Source organism: Mastigoproctus giganteus, chromosome 11, assembly GCF_048544385.1.
Source record: "Mastigoproctus giganteus isolate SK-2022 chromosome 11, ASM4854438v1, whole genome shotgun sequence".
NCBI classification, from domain to species: domain Eukaryota; kingdom Metazoa; phylum Arthropoda; class Arachnida; order Uropygi; family Thelyphonidae; genus Mastigoproctus; species Mastigoproctus giganteus.
In genome coordinates this window covers 72,043,670-72,062,841 of record NC_143585.1, presented here as the reverse complement: position 1 = coordinate 72,062,841, position 19,172 = coordinate 72,043,670, and the positions used below count along the sequence as shown (strand labels likewise).

Below are 19,172 nucleotides of genomic sequence, written 5' to 3'. Positions count from 1 at the left end.
AAGTTGATGAGTGGAGAAAAGGAAACTACATGTTTTGATCAAACAATATAGAAAGTGTGATATTTTTAATGTTGACAAATTAGGACTATTTTATAATCTACTTCCTAATAAGACTTATGCATCCAAAGGACAGAATTTCCATGGTGGTAAAATGAGTAAGGAAAGAATTACAATGCTAGCTGGGGTTAATATGAATGACTCAGAGAAACTACCATTGCTTGTGATAGGAAACCCAAGAAGCCACTCTGTTTCAAGAATGTGAAAATACTTCCATGTAAATACAAGAACAATAAAAAAGCATGGATGACCTGTGCTCTTTTTGATGAGTATTTAAGAGCTCTAGATTCAAAGATGGCAGAAGAGAACAGAAAAATTCTTTTATTTGTCGATAACTGCCCTGCTCATTCGAAAAACAATGAGCACTTAAACAACATCCATGTGGAATTCTTCCCTGGAAATTCCATGTCAGTTCTGCAACCAATGGATCAGGGAGTGATCAAAGTTTTAAAGATGCATTTTTGTAAGTACCTTGTACATAAATTGCTTATCCTTGTAAAACTGAATGGAAAAACTGAAAAGTTCAAAATTTCTTTGTTAGATGCAATGCATTATTTAGAAGCATCATGGGATACACTTAGCCCTACTGTTATAATTAATTCCTTTAAAAAGGCTGGGTTCTATAATGATATAGAAGAAAATGTTGATAGTGTTGAAAGTGATCAACAGGAAGGGATTCCTTTTGACAAATGGGATTTCCTACAGAGTAGTTTGGGATTTACAATAAATTTTTATGATTATGTTGATGTAGACAATGATGTTATTGCATGTGAATTGCAAAGTACTGAAGATATTTGCAATGAAGATCAAAACATGACTGATAGTGAGTCTGAACAAGAATATGAACCTGCTATACCAATATTCCGAAATGCAATGAATGGCTTCTCTTCACTGCAGCAATTCATTCATAGTGTGCCCGATGTTCCTGAGTCAGTGTTGAAATGTGTTAGGGAAATTGATCTATTCTGTATGAAGCTTTCCCTGAAATATTTGAAGCAGTCTTCTCTGGAGAGCTACTTGAAAAAATTTTAATCATTTTTTAGTTTTTTTTTTTTTTGTACTACTTGTAATTATTGTAATTGATTTTTATCATTCTCACTACCTTTCTTCTCATTGCATACTTGTTATAATTTTGAATTCTTATTAAATTATGACTAATAAATATTGTTTTGCATTAAATGATAATTTTTGTTCTTGATAGTTTTCCTACGATTCACATGATCATTCACATGTATATGTATCTTTTAATTTTTATTTGCGTAGTTAATATTTCATACCCTTAGGTCATTTTCCCTTCTAAGAAGTTTTCCCTCATAAGAAGTTCTAAACCTCCAGTCCCTTGGAAAACTTCTTGTCCGGGTTCTACTGTACTTTAATCAAACGTATAATGTACTGCAGTCATTCTGTTTCCCTCGAAATGTTTGCCACTCAGTTTTTCTTACAGCCCATTTTTATTTCTTTCTTTAGAAAGCAGGAGTAATCTCCCATCACCATAGTATTCCAGTGGCCTTGATACTGCTTTTCCATCATGGATATATCCTGTTGAAAGTGTTCATCGCACTTACATTCCCAAATTTTGTGTGAAAAAACGAGATGGGAATGAAAAAAATGAATTTTCAAAGATGTGTGGCAGCCCATATCTTTAGAACATTACAGTAAAGTTAACACCAGAGATTCATAAATATCTTCTTTCTTTCTTCCAAGAAATTCATATGCAACTAATTTTAAAACTAAGCTGTAGCTTTGTTTCAAATTCATTATCTTTAAGGAGTTTCTTTATATGAAGCGCAATTAAAATTTTCTTTCAGTTTTGTGTCTGTTAAATTGGAAAACACTACCCTTAGGTAGCAGAATGCACTTCTTCTTAACCACAGTCTTAACAAAATTCTTCATTGATCCAAGCTTTATTTGCAAAGGTGAAAGGAGAACCTTCCTTGGTACAGTCAGTGGAACATATTTTATATTACTTCTTCCTGGTAGAAATCCTCCCTCTTTTTTCACTGCTGCACAACATAATGTTTTTCTCTTGCATGACTCTCCCATATATATAGAAAACAATATTTAACAACAGTATATTATCAATTACTTTTAGCTCACCATAGGCTTTTCATGCAGTTGTAGTACTTCATTGCACTCAGGATCTCGGAAATGCTTTCATATGTTTCTTTCAAGCCAACAGCATGAAGTAAGCTTAACTGATGGGAATGAATTTCTGTTGTGCAGTAAAACTGCTTTATGTTAACCTGTCCCAACATTACTGCCACCTATGAGCACAAGAAAACATTATCTGCAGGTATTATAATAGATCAGTATCATATTTACTTCTCTAAATTGTAGTAAGATATACATGTTATGGGTTAACATAAAAACCTCTATATGTTGAAATTGTGATATGGTGTGAAATTTTAAGAATTATTTTCAAAATGTACTCTTAATTATATAATTTTATATTTTATTAATATATAATATAATATAATGTAGCCTCCGTAGCCGAGTAGTCAGGAGCGGGAGTGCAGTAGCATATGCTCTTTGAGTAGACTGGGGTTCAAGCCCCTGACTGCTAAATACGGTCGATCTGCCAACCCGCACTGGACCAGCGTGGCAGATTATGGTCCATTTCCCTCAGCATGAATTGTTGAGGACGCTTCCATCCTACAGTGGGTTGATAATGGCTGCAATTTACCTTTTTTTTTTTTTTTTATAATATAATGTAATTTTATATTTTATCTACATTAATATTATATATTTATTATAATATTCTAACTAAATATGTCAAGCTTCTGCACTTCCGATTGAATCCTGTTGTTAGTGGATATGATCTGTCTTTTGAAGGCAGAGACAAAGTGTGCCCGAGGGATTATATTTATAATCGTGGATGAATGAAACAGAAATTGAAGCTAAATAAATTTATGGTTATTAACCTCATCATATAACCCATATTCAAAGAAATTAGTCCAGATATGATCCCCTATAATAACAAGGCAGAAGGTTATAATTTTAGTTGATTTTAATTTTGAGAGCTGTTCTAGGCCTTAAGAATCAGTTTTTATTAATGACATGAGCTTTTTTAGGTTTTTGACAAGTATCTTCCTCCCTCCCACTCATTCCGACTCTTGGTTAGATAGAATGTTTTCGAATTATGGCATATCAGAAATTCAGATTGGAGTGGGATTTATTTTAATTCTGACCACCTTTCCCTTGTTTTCTTTGTCATGGATTTTGTCAGCAATTCTGGTTCTGACATGATTATTAAGTCTGGCTATTCACAAATCTGTGCTGAACAGGATTGTGAACATATATTAATGATGCTGCATTCTGGTTCTCTCATTGGTTACAGTCTATTGTGTGACACTCAATGTTGCGGGTGTGCAAAATTTTCCTTATTGTAAACCCTTGTGGATGAAAGATTTATCATTCCTTTTTAAACAGAATCAACAATTGTTTCAACTATTCAGGAAGTTTATATCCAACAGTACTCAGAACTTGTTTTTGTGTGCTCGAAACCGTTCACGGCAAAGAGAGGCAGTTCAGAGGCTTGTTGCTGTTCATGCTTACATGGCATGAGATTTTTACAGAAACTTCTTGTGTCCAAATATTATATGTTAAATACCAGTGAGTCGATAGAAATTTTTTAAGGTTACAGAATTCATTTGTTTCTGATCAGTTGCCCAATATTACAGATTTTCTGGTTGATATTATTATTATTATTATTATTATTATTATTGTCATCTAATGATAGATTGTTTTTGTGGAATTCTGTAATGAGGAGTTAATGAAGATTATTAGAAGTTTACCTGATTAGTTGGCTCTGATTTAATCTCTAACTTTTGTCTGAAATTTTTTTTTTTTTTTTTTTTTTTTTTTTTTCCATTTTTGAGGTATTTCATTATATTTCATTTTTGTTTAGACAGGTTTTAGGTTGGTTTAGAGTTTGTTCCCAGCATATGCAAGACTTCTAAGGTAATTCCAATTTTTAAGGTTCCTAATCCAAGGGGTATGGCCACTTATCACCTGATTTCTGTTTGTTCCATTTTTTGAAAGGCCTTAAGAAGCTGTTGTTGATACCTTTATTGAATCAAATTTTGTGCAGCTGTTTGAAAATTCACCATAGGAGAAGACTATTCTTCTATGGTGAAGCATTTCTTATTCGAGGTACTGCAATATCATGGCAACTCATTGTGAAGGTATTCACAATATGAAATATACTTAATGATGCCAATTTATAACTACCTAAGTAGTTGGCTACGTACAGAACTGATGCAATTGCACTAACTTGTACGCTAGTATGGTATTACCATATTTCAGTTTCCTATATGTAATATTGGGAGACTAATTTTATTTTGAATTCTTTTAGAAACATATCTGCTTTATTCTCTATTATTGTAATATTAAAAGAATCATTCTATTGTATCACGTATTATTACATTGAACTGTTTCTTCAAGTTTTTTATCGTAAGTGGATTTGTTTAATAAAACAATCTTGTCTTACTTGTCTGTGACCAGTGACTTGTTTTTAATAAGAGTTTTAATTTATTTGACTGGATGTGTCAGCCAGTACCATAAACAAAAAACATTTAGCACAGATCACATTGGATTTCTGATAAATGTTTTTCAGATTCTCATTTCTCAAAATCAGTAGGTAGATATGTAATGATGATGATGACATGTGTGGACCAGATAATGAAACAAAGCCAGATCACTTTCTGATCTGGTTTTTCAATTCTAAAATTTCTTTGTTAGCTAGCAACCTTGCTTGTGATCTGTTATTAGACATTGAATTGGAACAAATTGATAAATTTCAATATCTTTAAATCATCAAATTCTTCATAACTGTTTTGCTGGCTGTGGTCTTGGGGTAACATGCATGACCAGTGATAACACTGCCACAAAAATGCACAGTTGGTTGTTAATGGTAGGAATAGTATACGGGTTGCCCATAAGTAGTTATAGTAAGTTAATTGCAATTGAATATAAATTAACCAAATTTCCTCTACTGTTACACTATAATTAAATTGATGATAATAAAAAAAATTACCTTTGTTATTGCTGCAACATTGCCACATAAACTGTCAGAAGTGTAACGTCACTCTTAGTGGTAGAATAGATAATTGTGTAGTTAGAGTCATTTTGTAAAAAGAGGTAACTAAAGGCACACACTTGAGAATTACCAATAAAATAACCAGTCTAGAATACAGAAATGGAAAATAAAATATATAAAAATAAAAAGAACAAAGATCACTAGAATCCTTAGATAAAATCACAGTAAAATCAAGAGGGTTGGAAATCTCGAAAACTGGTCATGTTTTCTGAATTTCAGCAAACGCTTCCCATACGATTTCACTGTATCTACATATTTTGATAACTTTTTATTTTTATTTTTACTTTATTTTTCATTTCTGTATTCTAGTGTATTAATTTTATTTTTGGTTCTCAAGAGTTTGCCTTTAGTGTTGCTTGTTTTTATAGAATTACTTTGACAACTTGATGCATTTTAACAATATCATTGATATTAGTTATCTCTAAATCATCAAATTCTTCAAAACTAGATTGCTGACAATGGTTATTTAGCAGGCTATATTATTAAAACCATGTCATTGATTTTTAATGTTTTATTGATAACTCTTCCCACAGTTTCTGACAACCATGTAGTACAAAGATAATTATTACCCATCTAATTATATGCAGCTACAACAAAGATATAAACTACTTTGACTAACTAGAGAACTGTATTGGAGTATATAAAATGAAGTTTCTGTTTTTAATCTCAGTTCTTGCTAAAATATATATACTGTGTTATTACAAGCAGATGTTTTTTTTTTTCTACTCGTTTTTTTATACCCAAAATTTAACTTTGAATAATACAGAATCTTCATTGACCAAGATTTGAGTTAATAGTGGTTGTAACCTGCTGTGTTATAAAATTATCCTTTATACCACAATTTTTACTAACATATGGAAGATTTAAGGTAAAGAATAATAAATTCCATCCCATACTTTGCACATTGTCTGCTCTGACTTGCTTTAGTCAGCCTATAGATGAATTTATTAATTTCAGGTATTATTATTATTATTATTATTATAGAGTTGTTTTATTTATTTGTTATTTTTCTAAGGCTGAAACAGACAGAAGACTTACTTCAGATAAATACAAAAGAATTTCTAGAACTTCGAAAAATATTACGAGAAAAAGAAATGGAATGGGTTGCTGAAAAGGATGCATTACTGCAACAGATAAAACCTAGGAAAAAATCTTCAAACCATCCAATATCCTTTGTAGATACTGCAACAATGGTGTCATCATCATCATCAAAAACAAATTTTCAACAGACATTTGGAAAAGAAAGAGAATTTCAAAATTTACAAGAGACCGCTTTAGATTTACCTAAAAGAACTCCCCAGTCAATCAAAATGCAGCAACTAAAATCAGATATTACAGTAAGTACGAGGTACTCAAATATTAGTTTTCATATTTAAAAAAATTAATTTAACCGTATATATCTTACATAACAAAAGAAAGCAAGTAATAATAACAGTGCAAAGCTGAGTTCTCTCTTTTTTATATACCTATGTTATTTTTCCATTCACCTTTTAGAAGATTTATCTAATTCATTTGTTAAGTGCTTTTATCAGGTGTAAGGTAAGGTAAAACCAGTTGTTCATATAAACTTAGTGTTAATCTAACAGAAAGAAATCAGTGAAGCCTAAGTGCTTAGTCAGTTCCACTGTATTTGCTTAGAATTTTTTTATTAAACCCTTCTGTAGGCTGTACCCCAGAAGGACTGCATGGTAGAACAGTGACAAAAATGTTTTTTAGAAATTTAATTCTACTAGAATTTTAAGAATTACATAATAATAACCATTAGTTACTGTCTCTTCAGTCACTGAAAAAGTGGTAAGAACCACAAAACATTTGACTCCATTATGTACATATTTCCAAATTGTAAATAAACATGATTAAACCAACATAGCTTTGAGTGCTTTATTATCTTCAAAATATATGTGATGTTTTCATTATTTTTTTTTTTTCTAGTCACTGCCTCTCTTATTACTTATTAAAAGCAAAGCATACTACTTAAAGTGACAGTTTGAATCGAGTTTTTTTTTTTTTTTTTTTCACTCCCTCCAACTTTTAGAAACTGATAGTGTTACCACATGGATATTTCTGTGGGTTTTTGTTTGTTTGTTTAGTGCAATTGATACTAATACATCCATGTACCCCATTTTGTACTCTGTGCAGAACTGCAATAAAATTATCAAGGTGTACCACTGATTTCTCTGAGGGATATATATAAAATCAATTCAGACATATTACCAGACATTTTTCCAGGCTGCAATTTAATTGGAACAGAAATCCTCCCCATTTCCCTGTTTCAAAACTGGGAGGCACCAATTATCCTTAAAAATTATTGAAATTCTGAATATGCTTAGTTGACCCAACTTGGCTGTATGTAAAATTATAGAACACGTATTTGCAGCAGACTGCTTTTTTCTTTTTCTTTTTTTTTAGTAATGCTTATGAGGTTATATTTCAATGAAGACATTAAAATCATTCAAAATTGTACACATTTTTTTCTCTTTACTTTCTGTCTTAGGAATAGTTTTGTCCTTCCAGCAACCAAGATCGACTTTTGGCCTTCAAGGCTTGGACTTATGCTCAAATTAGAAATGACACCACTATCAGCAAGTCCATCTAAATTGCTAATATCATTTTAATATAAATAGCATTACCAAAAAGATAAATCAGCTATTTATTTACACCTGAAGGTATTGCCATGACAGCAGTTTTGAGACTTACTGTCCTCATTAGACAATAGATGGCCTCTATTAGTAAACATGCCTAACAGCAAATAATGTATCAGGTCTAAATGAACAGCCAAGCAATATATGGAGAAAAAAAAAAAAAAAAACTTCCAATTACAGACATAACAAATGTTGTGTGCTGTCACTGGAGGACCAGAATATCCCCAAGGCAGAAAGTGAAAGCATAAAGTAGAATTTCAAATTCTTTTATTTTATTCCATAATTTAAGGAAAATGTAGTACATTTTTTATTTTATAATTATTTCTTACTTCTTGCATACAGTTTCTCCAAAGATACTACTGCATCGATTGTTGAAGTTAACTAAAAAATTTAATTTTTTTTTAAAGTTATTTTTTCCTAGGTATGTTTAATTATAACATTTTTTATTTATCTTTTTTTTTTTTTTTTTTTTTTTTCGTTGATTATTTTTAACTTTGCAAAAATATAGTGATTCTAACATGGAATTCTAGAAAATAACTTAATGTATGTTGTTTTTTAGAATAACATTGGAGATCCACAAACTACTTAAATTACCTTCCTTGGTATGTATTGTAGAAATGCAAGGGATTAAAGCCATTCTGTTTAGTATATTTATGCTTTTTTTCATGCTAGTTAGCTAAATTTTCACAGGACTATAATTTTAAATAAATTTTATTACTGTATAGTTTAGGGCTAAAGCCTCAGGTTACGTAAATGGTTTAACTATGTACAAGTTAGCGAATTTGCATCGTTTCTGTACATAACCAACTACATAAGTAGTTATCAATTGGCATCATTAAGTATATCTCATATTGTAAATACCTTCACAAGGAGTTGCCATGGTATTGCACTACCTCAAATAAGTAACACTTCACCTTCACCATAGGAGAAGACTATTGTTACTTATTCTCAGCAGATACCATCACCCATACGGCACCGTTTTGGAGATTATTGGCTCCTCATCAGTGGGTGGGCAGGTACCCTGGTGTTGCAATGATGACAATTCAGTTGCAAAGTATTGTGGACTTATACTTCACAACTGGGTTGTCATCATTGCAACATCAGGGTATCTGCCCACCCACTGATGAGGAGCCAATAAGCTCTGAAATGGTGCCTTATGGGTGATGGTATCCGCTGAGAATAAGTAACAATAGTCTTCTCCTATGGTGAAGCGTTACTTATTCGAGGTAGTGCAATACCATGGCAACTCGTTGTTGAAGGTATTCACAATATGAAATATACTTAATGATGCCAATTGATAACTACTTATGTAGTTGGTTATGTACAGAAATGATGCAAATGCACTAACTTGTACATAGATAAATTTTATTATTAATTTTTTTTTTTCATTACTAAAAATTTTTTTATATGATGCGTTCCCAAATTGATGTTCTACTTTTCAGGCTTTACAAACTGAACTCGAAGAAACAAGGAAATTGTCTCAATTATATCAGAATCAGTGTGTTAAAATGGAGGACAAGATGTGCAGGTTGAGAGAAGAAAATGAAGCTACCCAAAAGCTTTATAAGGTTTGTAATTACTTCATGTTACATTACTCATTCAATTTTACAGGCAACATAATTGAATTTTGCACTGTTCTGTATGGAATGTTCTGACCAAGACTGCTTAAAATGTATTATCTCTTTACCAATTGTGTATATTTGTTCTTGTAATAGCCATTTGTATAATCACATTTTTAATACTTCTTATTAAAAACTTTTAATTATATTTAAATCCTTTTTATAAAACAGACTGAATTACATCTACTTATTGGATTTTGGAGTGAAACCTCTCTTAAATCAGAGATTTTTAGTACTACAGCTAACCTTATGGAAATTTTCTAGGGTTAATTAAACGACTATAAAGGATGTGCTAGGATAACAAATAACATTAAAAAAAAGCACAAGAGTTTCATATGTTTGTATACTAATGATAGAAGTATACACATTGATGAATTTTAATTACTGGTTAAATCAACAATTGCTGATATCATAATAAAATCAAAAACAGTGATATCATCCTGATGTACTTAATGCAGTATTTTTTTAGGTAGGTGAAATGTGTTTAAGATGTGACTGAAGTCTGGTTATGTTCTAATTGCGAAGTACATAAATTCAAGAAGAGCATGCCTGATAGATGAGCTATGTCAAGATATTGAGTCAATCTGGCATGACACATAAGTAATATGAAAGTAAAAATGAGATTAAGATGAATATAATAAATTTATGTAAACAAGTGGCTAATATGTAGGATGAAGATTTCACCTCAGGGTAATAAAAATTCTTACCATGCTTGAACTTTAAAGTAAACACAGTAATGTGCAATACAAATTATTCCAAATTAGGACATGTTTGTACTGTGTAATTAATTTATGGCATGTTTGAAGGTCATGGGATGTCTGTTGCTATCAGCAGTAGTGAACCCAAAAAGGTTTTGGATTCACACATTTCTTAAATTAAGCATTAGGTTAACATAGTGCATTTCAACTGTCATGTTTGTAAACAATATCAATGAAGCAAATTTAATCCAGTTATATTAGCAGAGAAATAACTAAATAAATATTCAAAGATCATTCATTTAAACAAAATTATAAATTATACCGTATATCTTATGGAATTTTGTGTATGCAGTATTCATAAGTCAAGTGTTTATAGCTTAATAGAACAACCCCGTAGTCTTTCATTTCATGTGTAATTTTCTTTTGTGTTGCTTTGATATACTGTCAGTAATTAATTTAGCATATAGAATAAAAGTTAATAATGCAACAAAATTAAAATTCTTTTAATTTTTATAGTGTTTAATTATTGCTGGACTGTCAGATTGTCATAACATGGGTTTGAGGAGTTTAATGTTGGCTCTTCTACTATATGACATTAAAAAACAAACAGAGCAATTGAAACAATTTCAAGGTTGTTTCATTGTTAATTTTGTCTCTGTACTAATAACCAGAGGTGGACTGTGTCAAAAATTCTTACCAGAGAAATCTTGTAGCGGCCTCATACTAGTGTTTATGGCAGTACTGTTTATAACCAAAATCACACTGACCTCCAGCCCACCGGGGTTTCCCCTGTAAGTCTAATGCCAGTCCACCCCTGCTAATAACTGGTTAAAATATAAAATAAATAATATATCGACATCAAAATTCTGGGTTACTTGGAGACTATGTATATATTTTTGGATAAACTTCAGTAATCTGAAACACATCATGATAATACAGTAGATGTTTGGATTGTCAGAATTATGTATTATCATAGAATACTTAAATTTTATGTTGACATGTGGCTAGGTTGATTGTGGGTATGTCACACACTAGTAATAATAGTATATTTTTGAGTAAATTATATGAGATTTCTTATACTAAATGAAATTTAGCAACCTTGTTGTGACATTCAAGAAACTTATTAAATTTTTCCACACCACAATTTTGTTACCTTTCTCATATTGGGCGCCTCCATAGCCAGGTGGGAAGGAGCAGCAGTGCATAGCACACGCTTCTTGATTAGACCGGGCATCGAGCCCGTCACCACCAAATATGGAAGATGCGGAAAGGTCAGGGAATGACCACCGCATATCCCGGAACAATATGGCCTTAGTTGCTAATGCTCCTAAAAACCAAATAACAAACAAGCTTTCTCATATTATCTAAAATAATGCATTAACTGTCTTTTTGCAATATCTACCCCTACAAACCCAAAAGATTATTAATATTTTTAGTGTAAATTACAAAAAATTCTGCTCAGCGTAAGAGTATCTAACTAAAAAATTCTGCTCAGCGTAAGAGTATCTAACTAAAAATTTCTCTTGATTAATACCATGTCCAGAACTAGTATTGCTACTTTGAACCCATTTAAATCAAAAAGGGATATATTTTTGTGCCTTGAACTTTCACTTAACGAGGTTTTACTGTAAATGACATAAGTTGGGTATACTAGAAAAAAAAAAACAAAAGTGAGGAATGGAATAAATTATCTAAATCGTAATGAACAATTTTATGAAAAACTATCATAGGTTATCCACAGGTTATCTGGAAACTGTTTCTGACCAGGCACATCCCTTCGTGACCATAGTGTACCCATTTCAAATGGGTCCTTCCAAAAGTATACTTGTGTCATGTCAAAAGGTCAGAATTGTACCGAACTGGTTCCAGGAACTTGAAAGTGGATTCAGCCAACTGTGCAGCGGTCTTCCCAGTCATCAGATCAGTCCAACTGAGTACCTGTGGGATGGGGAGGAACAAATTCTTCAGAGTAGAAATCCTTAGCCATCCATTTTACAACAATTATGGGAAGCAATTGAGTTAATATGGACCAACATCCATATGGCATGCTTTTGGCACCTCATTAAATCTATTCCATCAGGATCATTTAAAAAGAAACGGAATTCTGAAAGATACATGGCATGGTTTTGTAAAGGGAAAATCATGTTTAACAAATCTGGTTAGCTATTTTGACAGGGTCGCTCTTGAGCTGGATTTAGGGAATAATTTTGACATTTAGATTTCAGAAAAGCATTTCATTCAGTCCCACATGATCGGTTACTTTATAAGCTGGAACAGGTTGGAATTACAGGGAAAATGCTTAAATGGATAGCAGGATGAGTTCAGAGCAAGAGGTAGCGAGTTGTGATAAATGGTTATTTCTCAGATTAGGTTAATGCAGTGGTGGGGAACCTGCAGCCTTTTGCAGGACCAGTTATGGCCTTTTGCCTGTTTCTCCCAAATGCAAAATCTGCCATCTATTTCATGACATAACACCAAACTCAAAATATTATTAAGGTAAATTTTATCTATTCTCTTTTTTATATATCGTTATTCTCCTTATATAAATTAGTTTATGGTGTACATTACCAAAAGAAACATAAAAGGCATAAAAATATTGGATAGATCGACAGAGGACAAAACAAAGTGAAAAGGTAAAATTATATCGATAACTGTGTAGTTAGTGAGAGGCCTGTCAGTGGCAACTCAGTAATTGGTGAACTGGCAATCACCCAATGATTCGCATCACAGGCCTGAGAGCTTCTTAAGAAAGAACTGTAACATGTTAAAGGTAATGTATGTGTTAAATAAAATGTATGCATTGCCTTTTCTAGTTAAGGAAAATAATAATGAATTATATATTAAAGTAAATACAATATAAAGCATTTATTCTAATTCACTAATCTTTACAGAATATTATTGTTTCCCATATAGATGATATGGCATCACTTCAACTTGAAACTGAACTTCATTTGGCAACGTTGCCTTTCTTATCAGCGATGACTCGTCTCGCTGACTGCTATCAGCGTCATGTGACATTCCGGTCATTCTCCCTAGTGCCATTGGTTTCCAGTGCTTGTTTCCTTTAAAATGGAATCTTCAATCAATCTGTGTATTTCATGTTTAATTTTTACTGGTAACCCGATTATGCCAAGAAATAAAAAAAAGAGCATTAAAGGAAGAAAAGAGAGTATTCAATGAAGAATGGGAGTTGCAGTATTACGTTGTTGCAGTGAACAATAAAGTGATGTGTTTGCTCTGCGATACCATATTGGCAACAGTGAAAAAAATACAATGCATATCAGCATTATGCAACTCACAAGGACAGCAAATATGCTAAACTAGAAGGAGACGCTCGAAAGTCTGCACTTAAGAAAATGAAAGATGGAAAGCAGCAGCACCAACATGTATTCAAAACTACGTCAGGACAAGGTACTGACATCACTGAAGCAACATATAAAGTAGCATATATACTTGGAAGAAGAGGTAAGCCATTTAGCAATGTGGAAATCATAAAAGAATGCATTGTTGAAGTTGTGGGATGTTTAGGTTTAGCTAAGGTTAAGAAGTGCAAACAACTGCCTCTTCATGAATTAGCTCCTAATGTAACAGAACAGCTTCATGCAATATGCCAAAATGAAGATATATATTATTTGATTGTCTTGGATGAATCCACTGATATTACTGACTCAGTGCAGGTGTTATTTTTTATTCATGTTATAACTGCGGATTTTCATTGTCATGAGAAGCTACTGACTTTGGGTATCGTTACTGCCAGGACACATCGAACTGACATCTTTACCATCTTCAAAGAAAAATGCCGTGAAGCGAAACTGAATTTATGTAATTTATTAAGTGATGAACAGATGGCGCACCTTCCACGAGAAGAAAACATGAAGGATTTGTTGCATTACTACAGAAAGAATTGCCAAATCCAGATATTTTTATTTCCTTTCACTGTAGTCTTCATCAGCAGAATCAGTGTGCCAAATCTTTTGTTTTAAGTGACACATTAAATAAAGTTATAGGTATTGTAAACTACATTCGAGCAAATACATCATGACATCACCAATTTCGCAACATGCTTCAGCTTGATGATGAAACATTCAGCTTGGATCTGCAATATCATTCTGAAGTGCACTGGTTGTCCCAAGAACAAATACTTGTCAAACTTTTATCTTTGTGAAAACAAATTGCAAGCTTTTTTGAGGAACTGAGTCAACAGTGTGAATTGTTAAAAGTGGAATTCTCCAGAGATATTGCATTTTTGTGTGATATATGTCAAAAAAAAAAAAAAATGATCAGAATATTTTTTTGCAAGGTAAACACCAAATCTATATAGGATATGTGACTTAAAATACAGGCATTTCAGAAAAATGACCTTTTCAAAATCTTGTTTATCCGATTGGAACTTTCAGCTGAATACTTTCCTGAACTGGCAAAAGTAATTAATGTACAGGATACAAACAAATCATTAAAGAAATGGACATGAAAGAATAAATGGCTGTTCTAGACTCCCTGATTGAAGAATACAATGATTGGCGCCTCCGTAGCCAGGTGGGAAGGAGCAGCAGTGCGTAGCACGTGCTTCTTGATTAGACCGGAGTTCGAGCCCGTCAGCACCAAATACGGAGGATGCGGAAAAAGTCAGGGAATGACCACCGCATATTCCTAGAGCAATATGGCCTTAGTTGCTAATGCTCTTAAAAAAAAATCAAAAAAAAAAAGTGTGCTGATTTTGAGAAACATGATCTCACACTGAAACTAGCTTTTCAACCAAATCTGATTGATGTCTCCAAAGCAGTTAATGATTTACAGATGGAATTAATTGAGCTCTCAGAAGATAATATTCTGAAGTCTATTTGATGCAAAGAAGGATCCTCTTCAAATATGGAAAAATGCTGTTGACATGCTCGTCACCATGCTCGTCAAATGCTATCTTGTTTTGGCACAACCTACTGTTGTGAAACAACATTTTCATATATGCCAAACAAGCTTGAGATCTCAGATAATGGATATTCACCTGAAGGACCAATTAAAATTACACTCAACGATGTTGGAACCAAATGTCAGACTACTATCTGGCATTAAGCAGTTGCAAAAAAGTCAGTAAACAGTTTGTTGTCTAAATTTGTCCATTTTTAGTTTTGTTATCATCTTTGCTAATAAACGAATAAATTTCTTTGTTAATTTTATGTTTAAATTCCTCATACAATAACAGGCTGTAAATAAAATTTGTATATGTGCATACAAAAATTTTATTTTTTTTGTATATATTTAATTCTCATCATATGGTTTAATAGTACCTTGTTTAAATAAAATATGGCCTTCCAAAAAAAGGTTTCCCAACCCTGGGTTAATGTAAGAAGTGGGGTTCTCCAGGATTAGTATTGGGACCTCTGTTGTTTTTGATTTTCTTAAATGACATCAGTGAAGAGATAGAGGGTGAGATGTCTAAATTTGCAGATGATGTAAAGATTGGTAACGTAGTTAATGATCACCGCCAAGCAGGGCTTCTTCAAAGTAACCTAGATAAACTTCAGGGGTGGTCAGAAAAGTGGTAGCTTTGCTTTAATCCAGCAAAGTGCAAGGTCTTACACCTGGGGAACAGTAACCCCAAAATAACTTATACGAGGGGTGCTGGGAGTTTCAGGGACTGATGACAGTCATCATGAAACAGATGTGTATATGGGATGTGTTAGGGTAACTAAGAATAAGAATATGTGCATGTATACTTTCATGTATACCAATGCTACAAGTATAGTAAATAAATTTGATGAATTTGAAGTGTTGGTCAAGGCATTAAAGGCAGATATTGTTGGGATAGCAGAGACGTGGTACCATATAGATATTAGGAATGCAGAATTGGAATTTGAGGAGTACAATGTGTACAGAAAGGATAGACAGGATAGGAAGGGAGGAGGTAGGTGTTATGCTGTTAATTAAGAAAAACATAAAATCAAATATTTTTCTTAATTAACCTAATGACTCAAATGAGTCATTAGGCCTATAAGCACTATTGAGTCAGTTTGGTGTGACATAAGCACTGTGAAAGTAAAAATAATAGTAAGAGTGTGTTATAGGCCTAATGACTCAATTGAGTACAATGAACAGTTGTACAGAGAAATAGAGTGGGCTAGTAAATCAGAATGTCTTATAATGGGGGATTTTAACTTTCCAGATATTGACAGGAACTTCTGGGTTGGTCACTCGCACACTACTAAGACTTTTGTGGATTTATTCGATGATTGTTTTCTGCAGCAGCATGTTCTAGAGGCAACCAGAGAGGATAATACTCTTGATCTGGTTATCAGCAGTGATCATTCATGTATTAAGAATTTGCAGATAAAGGAACCACTAGGTGGCAGTGATCACAGTATACTGATGTGGGATTTACTTAAAGATATAATTACCATCAGGGGTAAACGAAAGGATTTTTGCTTCCATAAAGGTGACTACTGTGGTCTCAGACAGTTTTTAAATTCTGTACAATCGGATCAACTGACCAACAGCAAATTCTAAGTGGGAAGCATTCAAGGAATTAACCGTGGAAGCTACTAAAAGTTTCTTACCTATTAAGAAATATTGTTCAAGGTTTAGGCCTAAATGGTTGTCAAATGAACTAATGAGACTTGTGGCAGAGAAGAAAAATGCATGGGATGCATATAAATTATCAGATGACACAGAAGCCTATGGCAGATATAAGCTGGTCTGTAATCAAGTCACAAAGGAGGTTAGGCAGGCGAAGGCAGATTACAAGAAATCTTTGGCAAAGGATGCTAAGAAAAACAGCAAGGATTTCTTTACTTATATAAACTCTAAAAGGAAGGGGATGAATATGATTGGTCCACTTGATATTGATGGTTCGACTGTTTATGATCCTGCTCAGATAGCAAACAAACTGAATGACTATTTTGCATCTACATTCACACATGAGTTATTAAGGTTTGAAAATGCCTTAGTTATTAAGGTTTGAAAAAAAGTAAGCAAACCCTTAGCCATATGAGAGCATCCTTGGACTCTGGGGAGGTCCCTCACGGACTGGAGATTTGCAAATGTATCCCCAATTCACAAAGGAGGATCAAAGGGTGACACGAGTAATTACAGACCAGTTAGTTTAATGTCTGTTCCGGGTAAAATAATGGAGTCACTGGTTAAAGATGCATTGCAGGATCATCTAGACAAGATTGCAGCAATAATTCAGACACAGCATGGGTTTAGCATTAGCATTAGTAGAGGCATATGATGCAAGAAAGCAAGCTTATTCAGCATCAGCCAAAAAAAAAAAAAAAACACCACTCCCATTTCACCCCTCCGTTCACTCGAAATACCTGTCCAGTTGAGCCTTAAATTTGTTTAGGCTATCAACTTCAACAACAAGTGATGGAAGTCGGTTCCACCAACCAACCAACCGCTGGCCAAAGGCAAATTTCCGCACATCTATCCGACATCCGTCCTTCCTCAATTTGAATTTATGCCCTCTGAGCTGATTACTCTGAGCAAGATGAAGAGTCCCATTGGCATTGAGCATGCTCAAACCATTCAAAGCCTTATACACCTCTATCAGATCACCTCGCCGGTGCCTAGTCTCCAGACTCTGTAATTTGCAAAACTTAAGCCTTTCTTTGTAAGAGCAACCCTTTGTTCCATTCACTAATCTTGTTGCCCTTCTCTGTCCCGTTCCAGCAGCTCTACATCCTTCTTGAAATGAGGCCTCCAGACCTGTATACAGTACTCAAGATGTGGCCTAACCATTGCCTTATACAAGGGAATAATCACCTCCTTATCCCTGCTAGAAAAATTCCTGTATATCATTGACAAGACACCATGAGCTACTCTTGCAGCTCGTCTGCACTGCTCAGAGAACTTCATATCTGCCTGCACAATTACCCCCAGGTCCTTTTCATTCTCCACCACTGTCAGTGTAGTACCGCAGAGTTGATATGTTGCTCTGGGGTTACTGTTTCCCATATGTAGTACTTTACATTTGTCAATGTTAAACTTCATTTGCCACCTATCAGCCCATCTGTTCAACTTTTCCAGATCCTGTTGCAGCAGCATAGCATCAGTAGTGTCCTTAACAACCCTGCCAACCTTTGTATCATCTGCAAACTTGGACATTAAACTTGATATCCCATCATCAATATCATTCATAAACACCGAAAACAACAACGGACCCAACACTGAACCCTGAGGAACTCCACTAATAACATTAGTCCACGTTGAGCAGTGTCCATTGATTACCACTCTCTGTCTTCTGCCACTCAACCATCCCCTTATCCATAGCAGCAATTTGCCTCCAATGCCACACTGCTCCAATTTGTGCAGCAGTCTTCCATGTGCAACAGTATCAAAAGCCTTTCTAAGATCTAAATATATAATATCAAAGTTATTCCCTGCATCCAGTTCTTTTGTGACTACATCATAGTATCCAGTCAGATTGGTCAGGCAAGACCTGCCCTTAACAAAACCATGCTGCGTCTGAGCTATAACGGAATTCTTGTCTAGATGATTCTGCAGTGCTTCTTTAACCAGTGCCTCCATTAATTTACCTGGAACAGAAGTTAAACTAACAGGTCTATAATTACTTGTCTATAATTATTTGACTTGTGTCAGCCTTTGATCCTCCTTTGTGAATTGGGGTTACATTTGCACATCTCCAGTCTATGGGTACCTCCCCTGAGTCCAAAGAAGCTCTCATAATTATGGCTAGGGGTTTGCTTACTTCCTTTGCTGCCTCCTTTAATATAACTGGATAGATCCCATCCACCCCAGGTGCCTTTTTTATGTTTATCCTCAACAATCTCTCCTCCACTTTCCTCTCAGTTATTACAAAATCATCCAGCTCACTGCCAATGTTTACTTTACCTACATCATTCTCCTTCCTGAATAACTCCTCATGCGTGAATGTAGATGCAAAATACTCGTTTAGATTGTTAGCCACCTGAGCAGGATCCTCAACTGTTGAACCATCAATATCCAGTGGACCAATCTGATTCATCCCTTTCCTTCTTGAGTTTAAATATGTAAAGAACTCTTTTCTGTTTTTCTTTGCATCCTTTTCCAAGGATTTTTCGTA

The 19,172-nt window shown here is 33.8% G+C and overlaps 1 protein-coding gene across 1 annotated transcript in view; it reads left to right on the top strand.

Annotated features, from left to right (window-relative positions):
* The window catches only part of LOC150078115 (coiled-coil domain-containing protein 77-like), a 57,940-nt gene that overhangs the window by 12,242 nt on the left and 26,526 nt on the right, over nt 1–19,172 (top strand). Inside the window, exons 5-6 of the mRNA XM_090384467.1 lie at nt 6,171–6,492; nt 9,240–9,365. Coding sequence (XP_090240593.1) covers nt 6,171–6,492; nt 9,240–9,365 — 448 coding nt within the window. The remainder of the gene's footprint in view (nt 1–6,170; nt 6,493–9,239; nt 9,366–19,172) is intronic.